General features: G+C 38.5%; 1 protein-coding gene across 1 annotated transcript in view; it reads left to right on the top strand.

Moving 5' to 3' along the window:
- Positions 1-247: 247 nt before the first annotated feature.
- The window catches only part of LOC108553551 (sodium- and chloride-dependent glycine transporter 1-like), a 16474-nt gene continuing 4917 nt past the window's right edge, over positions 248-11804 (top strand). Inside the window, 6 exon segments of the mRNA XM_017908500.1 lie at positions 248-506; positions 2964-3227; positions 7957-8212; positions 9692-9850; positions 10979-11186; positions 11454-11625. Coding sequence (XP_017763989.1) covers positions 3180-3227; positions 7957-8212; positions 9692-9850; positions 10979-11186; positions 11454-11625 — 843 coding nt within the window. The 5' untranslated portion in view covers positions 248-506; positions 2964-3179.

The following is an 11804-nucleotide window of genomic DNA, read 5'->3' as shown; positions in this document are numbered from 1 at the left end:
CTCGCCACGTCTCGTCTCGTCTCGTCTCGTCTCGTCTCGTCTCGTCTCGTCTCGCTTCGCCTCGCCTCGTCTTGTCACCTCTCGTCTCGTCGCGTCTAGTCACGTCTAGTCTCCGTCTATGTTCGCTCCGCTCTTCTTGTCTCTCCGATCTTATCACACACATGGTCTCGGTCTTGGCCCCGGTTTCGATATACCGCGTATCACGATGTATTCGTCGTGGTAACGGGACAACGAAAAAGAACCGTGTTTAAGCCTCGGTCCTGATCCGTTTCAGTTGGCTGTGTGTTATTTTGTGTGCCGTGGACATACGCGCGGTACGCTTCATAGATGTGACCTTGAAAAGAAGTGACAGTGCGTGTCTCTGACCTTGATACGGGGTTCACCAAGTTCCCCGATGGCAGCGCGAGTACCGCTACCAGCCGCGACGACAGCTGATCGACCACCGGCCAAGTGGAATTCCAGCGGAGGATGTGCACCGACCGGATTGCGTCACCGAGCATAATCAGGTGCGTGCGACCGAGCGCGCCCGTTTCAGGGGCTGACTCTCGTCCGGGACCGAAACGTTCACGCCACTCGGTGAACGACACTCGTACCGCAGTTACGTAACGGATCGACTCGCCGGCCAGAACGGTGCCAGAAATTCCGTGATTTCGAAGGAGAGCGTTCCGTTGGTAACGTTACCACGATTGTGCTCATTTTGATCTGACGTATCAAGTTTGGATATAGCAAAGAAATTATTGTTCCGATATTCATAATTCAAAAGTTGTTTAAGATGTTCTTGGAAGTGAATTTGTGAACTTCGATGTCATGTTCATTTAGAACGGTATCATAATTTTGTACTACCCTTCGCGTAAATTCGATTCCAGTAGATATCAGTCACCCGATCGCGATGATATACGATTGTATGGAAGCTTCGCGTGCAGTTTGGAGTAGGTTCCACTGACACAGATTTCGTGAGGGCAGAATGCACTATCGAGTTCGAGTTTACGTAAGACTGTGAGGCAAGGTACGTGTATAGCGTACTGGTGAACCGCCACCATAGCCAGCCGGGTGACATTTAAGCGTGACTGTAGTGACGTCGTGCATTAAACGCGCTCGAGTTACGTTTTAACCCACCGATAGAGGGTATGAGATTTTTTCATTGGATTTTCGTGCAGAAAATTTGTCGATTATTAGGATCTTCTAACCACTCCTTTATTAGTATTCAACTTACATTTTGTTTATATTAAATCCAGTCATAAATAATTTTCATTTCTTTGAGGTTATTACATACATACATATTTAATATATTTTCGTTAGTACTCGGCTATTATTCTCATCTAAATTATATAAACTCTATATCTTTAAATTAAAATAATAAATTTCAAATGAAACGTAAATTTGATATATACGATTAATACAATGGTTATCAAAATCGTTTTTCGTTACATCAATTAAAAATGAGTGAAGATATGAAATTTGGTAGAGCGAGGGACTCGAGGTAAAACCCTCTGTCGACGGAGAGGTTAAAGACAAAAGTTTACCATGAACAAAGTCAACAGCTGTCTTCCGAAAGGCAACACGCCACAGCGTCACCCTCTGTTGTATCTTTCTGCGTCGTGGACAGGTTTTGTATTGTGACCCTCGAGTGGAACATTCCAAGTTGCCTTGGGGGACGCTCATACGTTGTTTTCCAGGAGAACTACGTGCTGCTCGCAGCGTCGTTGTTCGTCTTTGGGAAAATGTTATAGGAATAAATTATGCAAACAAGTTTGTAAGGTAATCGATGTGTGGTGGGGGAATTCAGAGAGCGATGCATTGTTTAGGGACGAAATTGCGATGCTATTGAATAGTTCTACTATTCAGTCATATCTATTAGTGCGCACAATAAACTGCCCTAACCTAAAACGATTATTATATTGTGATATAAATCGCGCATTGCATAACGAACTAATTAATACATTTAAATAATTGGACGATTTAAACGGTAAGATTAATTTTTATTTCACATCAGATAATACTTTTGTGGGTTTAATATGTAATGTTTTCAGCAAGAGCTGAATTTATACAGGATATCGGTCTTCTCATCAGCCAAATCAGTCGTTCGAATATCCGTTCCTCTAATTATTTCAATCAACGTGCAATTACGATATTCGATGAAATATTACCCGTCTTATATTCAACAATGTTTCGTAATCGTATTCTCATAAATGTCGATATTGCGCTTCTTCTGTCGATATGAACCAAGGGTCTGGTCGACATTCGCAGTGTAATTACAATCATTCGACGGGATACTTGACGATTCCTATTAGGTCGAATAATCATGTTTTCGTCAACAGCCCTCGAAACCAACGACTACCGATGCTCCTCATCACGAAGGTCGCGAACTGACACTAGAAAGGATGTTAATTCCGCGTGGCCGTTATTTATCGAGGTATAAAGGATATTTCCGCGAGATCGAAGCTATCGTTGCTCGAGTTCCGCAATTAACGGCGAGAAAAGGGAATGATGGAAATAGTGGGCGGGGTAGAAATACGGCGTGACCCGGACTGTCAGCTACAAAGCGGCTAGCATTGGAAGGAGTAACTACGTTATTGCGTGACTATGTATCTGGTGTGAACTTGATAACAGCAATTAGGGCGCGAATAGATATTGTTTAGCGGCGTGACCATTTCGCGAGACGTTCAGGTTGATTTTTATTATTCGCCATCCATTCGATAAGACTTGTGGGATCGAATCGGGGAAGAACCATAGAGTTTATAAATACAAATCTAAAAAAATAATTTTAATAGAATAGAGCAGCGTGATATGGAAATTGTGTAAAGTAAAATATAATTTTTCTTTTTTACGTTAATTTCATTTTGTAATAAATTGAATTATGCAGTCGAAATTAGCATCGTTACTAATTAAATTATATTATGTGGTAATTTAATCGTAATGTAAAATCGAGATGATTTTCACCGTTTGTTTGTTGATTGTTTTAGAAGGCAAACAGAGGAAAGAAGAATTGAAGAATGAACATCGAGTGGAGAAAAATCGAAGAAACGGGAGCCAGTTTGGCTCAAATGTGCCTATACATTGAGGATGGACACCAGTGAATCAAGAACAGATGCGCCAACACGAGTTGTCAGACGTTCGCAGAGCATGAAGAGGAGAAGATTCGCCTGACTTCGTAGATCCGTTCGGTGCTAGTTTAAAGAATGGAGGAGTCCTCACCAAGGATTCGTTCCTATCTGGAATGCTGGGACGTAAGTGAACTTTCCACTTAGTCGTATAATCAGATATAAATTGATCTAATTCGATCGAGATAGAATTCGATTCGATATTTTTATAAATCATCTCATTTTCCTTTTTTCTTTTTCTTTCCGCCTTTCATTAAAATACGCCGAAAAAATTCAACGAGGAGGTAGCAAATGTTCTCGAGCGGAGGTTAAACGACGATCAAGATCTCGAAACAAAGAAGAAAAAAACGACGGCTCAAAGCTTGCTCGAAGAATGCAATTGTCGGGACTTTTTCCGGATTTAAACTCGAATTATGGAAATTGCGCGCGCACACTAGGAAAGCACGAAGCATTCTCGCTCGAGCGATCGTTCAGGATGCAACCCCTCGTTCTATACAACACTTGCACAGCCACATGAACACCATTGTTCCCTGGTTCTTCGCTATTTTCTCTTTAAAATTGCATCGTTTCGCAGACGCTACATAGTTTACTGTTGAATTGCCCTACCATCCGCTTTGTTGCTAAGAACCCGTGTGGTTCCTCTTCATTGTAACGTGTTAAGTTTACAGAGTTTGTTTTTCTTCGTGCAGAGAATGAGATAGCTTTTAATCATTCCTTTTGTATAGTCGTGTATAGTCGAGGCAAGTTCTGGTCTGCGATAAATTCGTGAAAAATGTTTTGGATTAGCTAGAGAATATTTAAGAGTATTTTTAAAATGGTTGTGCTTAAATTTCTGCTCGAAAGATTCAATCTTTTATTTTTTTTATCATGGATGTATAGAAAATTAGATAATTTTAATCTTGTCCTCTTAGTCTCTTTAAATTTATTTTTGTTAGTTTTCGACCTTATTTGTTTATCAATGAAGCTTTTGGCAGTTTTGAGGGTTTAATAACTATCAATACAATTTTATTTCACGCAGTTTTGTTTCTTTAGCAGTAACTGTTTCTTCTACTAAATATTTTAAATTAATCTCTGTAAAAATTCAGGAAGAAGATTCTTTCAATAACTTAACATTAACATCGAACCTATATTCTGCTCTAACTACTCGTTACTGCATTGTTGCTAACTCATCGTAATTAAACTAGCATCTTCCATATACCTCACCATATACCGAACAGGCATTCATCACCAGGGATTAACTTCCCCCAGTTTAATTTCCAACTAAAACGGAAACCCCAAAGATTGTCCATCTCAATGTTAACCAGTCAAAAGCTCAAGATACACACTCGTCATTGCCAATTCGGTTCTACTCGTCCATGTATCCAATATCCACGGAATACACGCAAAGCTGCATAGTTCTATCGTAACATATTCCACGATAAAAGTGGAAGTATTCAGAAAAGTAGCGACGAAAGCCATTCGATTCGATTCATCGAAGCGCGAAACGCGAGGAATTCGGTCGCGACGTCGATGCTTGACATTTGGTCGCAACGAAGACTCGGGGTTTAGGATTTTCACTCGGATCCAGGGGAATATCAAGCTGATGTTCTTGAGAGGGGAACGCTGCTCGAGGGTAAATCGATGGCCAGCGCCTCCCTGAGAGCTGGAATCCATCTCGAAAATGAAATTTCCTTGAATGGGCTCCTCGGGCTTTAATCGATTCGCGAAAACCAAATGTTCTCGAGCACCAAGGCAAACGTTTTTAACGAACAGGGCCGCGCGAATTCGTGAAACGCCGAGCGGATCAAGGCGCGACCTTAATGCGAACGTCAATTACGCCGGCCGGACAAACGAACGGCCGCTGAATGGAAATCTCTCCCCCAAACGATCTCCTTCGCGAATTAATTGTTACCCCTTTTCGTAATGGGCTTTGAGCAAGGGGGATTAATTAACGAGAAGAACAGGGCTTCCCGATTCCTCAACGCGAGAACCTTTTCTTCCTCTCGAAACGTTCGAACTGATTAAAGTCTGTTTGGACTGGCGGTTAGTTGGCTATTCTTGTTGCAAATTTCTTTTGTGTCTTTCTTCTCCATTTTCCCCTTCTTGCGATTGTAACGGTGATGCTCTTGAAATAGGAATAATAGTAATAAGTTTCAGTAGAGCAATTCTTGCGATGAATTAGGGAGAAGAAATTTCTCGTGATTAATATTAGGAGAAAGTCAAAAGTACTTTAAGAAGTGTATTATAGAAACTAAAATGGTGGATATGATTTTTAATGTAGATATGAGAGGGTGAAGTGACACGTACTTGACATAATTTATCAATATTATTTGAGAAAGGAAGAACATTTTAGAAACAATCTTTGAACTGTGGAAGAAAATTGCGTTTCTTGTACTGTATTTTTCCTTCATAATTACACCGGGTGTAAATAAACAGAAACCTCAGCAAAGAAATAGTCAATTAAAGCTGTTAAAGACTTGGGTTAGAGTATACACGAAATTCTTGATAATTAAACGTTAATTGCTAACGATTAAGCCAAGTAATTAGAGCTTGAAGAAGTAATACACTGACAAAAGTGAACACTTGTGAGAAATATTAACCAAGCATACAACAAAAAATTTGGTTTATAATATAAAAAAAAAGGACATTGTAGGTAATTGAATTTATATTCTTCTTTATTTGAATATGCAATCTAAGAAGTAACAATCATCTTAAATGGTCTTCCTAGCGTTCTAATATTGTATAGTAACTGTAATGATCAAGCAAAATGAGATATAAAAATATAGGGCGTAGGTTACCATGAATTCCCTATTTTGATAATTAAAGTAAATGACTCGCACAGCGTGTATGTTTGCATTAGTTAAATTAATGTTGCAATGAAACCTGCGATGTCAAGGTGATCCATTAAAATGCCGCGTTAAGAAAAAAGAAAAAAAGATGATATAAAAATAGTTCACGAACGAACGAGTGGTGAAGTGTGTCTTACTAATTCATTAAATGATGTACACAGAGACGTAGGAAAGAGAGAATGTTCAAGAGATCCTGTTAAATGGAATTTAAAGGCAAGGTATGCAGTCCCAAATAATTAAGTGCATACACACTGCTGGTTGGTGCATTAGTGATAGAAGCATTCGCTTTCGATCGCTTTCGATGTTTTCTCTCGATTGGCAAATTTTTTTCGAGCAACCAATAACACGATGAGATGAAAAAAGCACAAATATTATCGAGGATCACACGTATATGTGCATACATGCGACACACGCGATGTAAATATCCGTTCGTTTTCAATATCACGCGTCGTTTAATATCAGCTTGGCGAATTTATGATTTATCACGACCTACTAACAATTTCAAGACATCCCGGCGAACATTTATTGCAATTTTACCGGAACGCGGGTCATCTCGGTCGGAAATGCTCCTCATTTTTCCGGGAAATCAATTCCAAGCACGCTCGTCGTCGGTTTTCGAAAGTACTCGCGCGAAGGTCAGCCAGAGATATTGAATAAATAAAAGGATTAATTACATATAATATGAACTACCGCGAATACGAAGATTCAGTCTCATTAACAACTTCAGTGTAAATGATTTCGTGAAAATACGCCTCGTTTGACATTAATAATAATCATTTCTTAAATACAACCATGGCATTTCCAAAATATTATTTAATTCGTAACAAAATGCAATAGTGGTTAAAATATTATTTCATTGACCAGAAAATTCATATTACTATGTATATTCAACGATCTTTATTATAATTAAGTAAAAAAAGCACTTGTCACGTTCTTTGTTGACGATCAGGAGCTATTAATATCGCGAAAGTTCTCCACGCTTTCACGCACTGCACGCGCAGTCACTCCCGTGCAGAACGTAAATCATTGGAACCACGTTGCACTTGACACGCGTACCCCACAAAGCGGCTACCCGACTGTCATCCGTGTCGGGTGTGCAACATACAAGACGGCGTGAGAATTAGATGTTGCACGATGAAACGAAACATCGAAGTAATTTGTTAGCGCTGATTTCCCAATGGTCATTAGCATTTCCGTCTCTCTGAGAGAGGAAACTTCGCTGAATTCGCGATTTCATTCTTTCTCGTGGTTCGTTTACGCGAGACGTCGTTACACATGTCGAGCCACGACCATTGGGGAGCTACCGATGTCTGAAAAAATAATGGACGAAAATTCCCGATGTCTTTCCTTGACACGGAGCAGTGGTTCTCAAATATCGACGATATTTCGATGAAATCTCACGGGTAATAAAGATAGTGCGAAAATGAGAAATACAGTTATGATTTCTGGGAGACGAACGCGGGAATATTTCAACGGGATTTTTAAAGTTAATACGAGTTAAAGGAAAATACATGGAGCGTCATCCCAACGCCACGGTCTGACCTAATTCGATGCATAACGTCGTTACATTTCTCTTCCACCATGAATGAAGTTAAGTACTCTGTCGGTGTCTCGCGACTCGCCAGTTTCTTTAATTCTTTATCATTTCGGAAGTGGTGCTCGGAAGATATACATTTGTGTTCTGTATTTATTACATAATGCGTTGCACCTCGCGTAACTTCAATTTAATTATAGAACACGTGTAATATCATATTTCTTTTAAATTCATCGCGTAATCGGTAATAAGAATTAATAAATTAGTAAAAATAGGTTAACCAAAATTTTGACATTTTTTCTACATTTATCTACATCGAAAATTTTGTCAAGGATTAAAATCAAAGTTGAGAACCACTGACCAGAAACTCGCGACATTCGTAAATTTGATTCGTATTTTTTACCGACGGAACACCGATCTTACCACGAACGAACCGTTTCTATAGGTTAGTAATAGGAGGACAGAAATAACGGATTCAATGTACTCTTTGTAGCAGAACGAAGACAAGTATTCGGTGGCGAACAGCCAAGCACCGTTGCAGGCCGGCGAGGACGAACACCCGGAACGCGGTACATGGACAGGGAAATTCGACTTTCTGTTGTCCCTTCTGGGATACAGCGTCGGCCTTGGCAATGTTTGGCGGTTCCCATATCTCTGCTACTCGAACGGAGGTGGTGCTTTTCTAATACCGTTCACGGTGATGCTCATTATCGCTGGATTGCCCCTCATGTTCATGGAGCTTTCCTTAGGTAAGCAAAGTAATCCTTTTCGTCGATACATGAAATGTTTCTTTGATGTGATTTGCTTTGTCGACGTGTTTAGTATTATGTAATGAATTTAAACTGTGATTCATTGTTTTACTTTTGTGGCGATTGTTTACAATGTAGAGCAGAAATAATTATAGGTTATGATTCCAAAGTGACAGATCTGCTTGATATCCTTTAACAAATTTATTTCAAATGGTGCTATAATAAAGAACGTGATGATTCAATACTGCAATTTTCCAAATTTTAATGGTATAATTTTGAAATAAATACATACTAATTATAAAATAATCTATGCCTTTATGTTAATGTACTTATTGAGTGGTGTTAATGATTGATCATTAAGAGTAAAACAATTGATCACGATGTACTTTCCATAACAATCGTAAATCACTATTACAAAAGTCATACACCTACAGCAAATAATAGTAAATGGTAGTGTAAATGTCATTAACCTCGTATTCTTAATTACGAAATGGGAGAATTCCGAATTCAAATTCTTTTATATTCTTACTACGATATTTCTTGAACAAGCAATATTAAGAATAAAAATGTGAGACACTATATGCACGTAATATAAACAAATAGGAAAGAAACTGTTTCGCAACAAATTCTAGGAAATAACATAAAGGAACCGCCGTTATTTCCATAATCGATCCGACCAGACCAATGTAGATTTCCAAGCGAACACGCGAACATGTTATTTTAGTCCCACGAAGATTGATAATACGAATCGGGTAGTTCTATTTTAAACCATTTTTCTTGTATAATTCATCGTTCCGTGATTCTCGCTAGCCAGTGGTGCTTCCGAACACCTAGAAGGTTATCCTTCGAAACAGTTACCGATTAAGCGGCAGATATCAGTGGAATTCTCGTCGAAACTTTCCAAGGAAGCAAGCAAAGTTGGAAGTTACGATGCTTTCCTTGTACAAGGGAAACGAAATAGAGGAAAAGGAGAAGAGAAATAAACACGAACGAAGGAAAAACTTTAATATTTATATTCCACTTTCCGCGCATAACCTCGAACGTGAACATTAACGCCGCCTCGTTATCGACAAGGGAAACAAAGTAGGCTGGAAACAGAAACGCCGGAACTACGTTATTACGACACGATACGAAAGCACATGACGTTTTAAATCATACGGAAATAAACTCTGCTATGGTGTAAGAATGCAAAGCTTGTTCTTATCATCGTGTCGTGTGGCTTTTCAAGGTCAAACCTGTCTACGCTTGTTGATTCACCAAAATAGAACGATCAATGAACGATCGTTCCTCGTTACCAGGCTTACGTAACATTATTTTTAAACGCCCGGTGAACCGTTCGTGATATCGACCCCTGTACCGCGATTCGATACTCCGTGTAAATTGCAGGTGCACCGTCAGCCTGGCACAGATGGCTTATCGATCGGTTTCTTTAGCCGCTTTTTTTTTTTCCTTCCTCTTTTGCAATATTCTCTCCCCCAGGGCAGTACGCGAGCCTTGGCCCAGTGGCAGCTTACGAACGCTTCTGCCCCCTCCTGCGCGGCTTGGGATATGGAATGGTGTTGGTCAGCTCCGTGGTGATGCTCTATTACAACCTGATCATCGCCTGGACCCTTTATTACATCTTTGTCTCAGTGGCGGGTAAGCTATCATACATGAGTTATCATTTCTCTGTTCCTTCTCATTTTTTTTTCATCTTTTTTCCTTGTTTTGTCGCAGGAGTAAAACGCGTTATGAACGCGAAAACACGGCATCACGAAGCGTGAATTATTGATCTGTCTGAGTGTAGGTTACTACGTTTCGAGTGTCGTCGAGTATCTGGGTTTCGCAGCGTTTCTTGCGAATTTTCCTTCCTACGTCCTGTTGTAGCAAGTTTAGGAAAGGGTAGGAAGAGATAGTTTAAGAGTTTAGGTTGTTTTAACGTCGAGATACATATAGGGTTTGTACGCTACAAAATGGTAGATGGTTATTTCGAAGTTAGGACGATGCGAAGTTATGTAGTAGGTGCTTCGTGTTTGATCGTGTAATAGGGAAATCTGATATGCAAGTATGTTGCTATGTATGATACTAAAGATAGCACAGTAGCGGAGAATATATAAATATTATAGTAGTATAGAAATATAAAATGGAATATAAAATACAGGATATAATATATAAATATTGTAATCTTACGGAATGTGGACTGTTATATGTTCTTGAAAATTAGACAAGCACTTTGAAAGCTGAATATATTGGACATCGATATTTCATATTTGGGGTATTGAGTTAAGAGTTGAAGCTGTGATATTTTAAGTAAATATAAATACCAGAAAAATATAGGCTCAGGATAATTGTAGATAGTCATATAATAGGAATATGATGAAGGATTTAAATGATAAAAGAAAATAATTTGTTCGTTTCATGAAATTCGAATCTTAGGAATTTGCAATCCAATAAGGATATTCAATTAGTAACTATATAATTTCTTAACACTTTCTTAGTTACGGAATAACAGTCAATATTTAATGAATCTAATAGTGCAGAAACGAAACTCTTAGATAAATCAATATGGGTAAATCCATTTTCTCCATTTATCAATAATTACCATATGACTTGGTATTGATTATATTTTTCCGTATTTCCATATACTCCAGTCTTTGCTTTATTCGTTTACCAGTATATGCCTTTCACTTAAAAACGAAGAAGCAAAATTCTGCTTTCTGAAAATTAACAGATAAAAATAGTTCACAGCATATTTCTTACCTGATGAGAGAAACATTATGCGTGTAGGAGCTGGTAATCTGCCTTGGAGCAAGTGCGACCCGGAATGGAGCACGGAAGATTGCTTCATGCCAGAAGCTGCCAAAGCGTGCATGTCTCAAAACATGAGCTATTACAAAGGGAGGTGTTTAAATTCCACACAGATGGCCTCTATGAGCCTGACTATCGAAAACATCACTAACGCCATTAGAAGACCACCAGCTGAGGAATACTTCAAGTAGGAATATTAACGAATATTACTGCTCTACATTATAGTAATAGTAGTACTATTTTGTAGTTATTAAATGTCATAGTTACTTATAGTTATTCATAGCTATTTTATAGTTATTAAATTTCATTTTAAACTAAAAAAGATTTTTTTTTATATTATTCTATTGGTATAACAATATACGAATGACAACAATAGCAAAGAATGAATAAAAATAGATTATTAATTTCGAAATAAATTACTTTAATTTTATGAGTTTAATCATATGTTATGCAGTAATCACGTATTGGGGATAAGTAGTGGTATCGAGGATACAAGCTCCATTCGACGCGCGATGGCAGTGAATCTCCTGCTAGCGTGGATTATCGTCTTCCTCTGTCTGAGCAAAGGTGTTCAAAGTTCAGGAAAGGTTGTCTATTTCACTGCTCTCTTCCCATACGTCGTTTTGGTAAGCTAGGATTTTCATATTGCTTTTTAAATTTTTTAATATGCTCTTTATCAATATTGTGATAATATCTTTATTATCTTGATACTACTATGCTATTATTTTTATTTCATACTCTTTATTTCACATTTTTATGATTAACTATAAATTGTTGGATGAAGAATAAGGAGGAAGTAGGGAAA

The sequence above is a fragment of the Eufriesea mexicana genome, unplaced genomic scaffold (assembly GCF_001483705.2).
Source record: "Eufriesea mexicana isolate 0111107269 unplaced genomic scaffold, ASM148370v2 scaffold11180, whole genome shotgun sequence".
Taxonomy (NCBI): domain Eukaryota; kingdom Metazoa; phylum Arthropoda; class Insecta; order Hymenoptera; family Apidae; genus Eufriesea; species Eufriesea mexicana.
The sequence above is the reverse complement of the archived record's forward strand: the minus strand, read 5'-3'. Positions and strand labels throughout refer to the sequence as shown.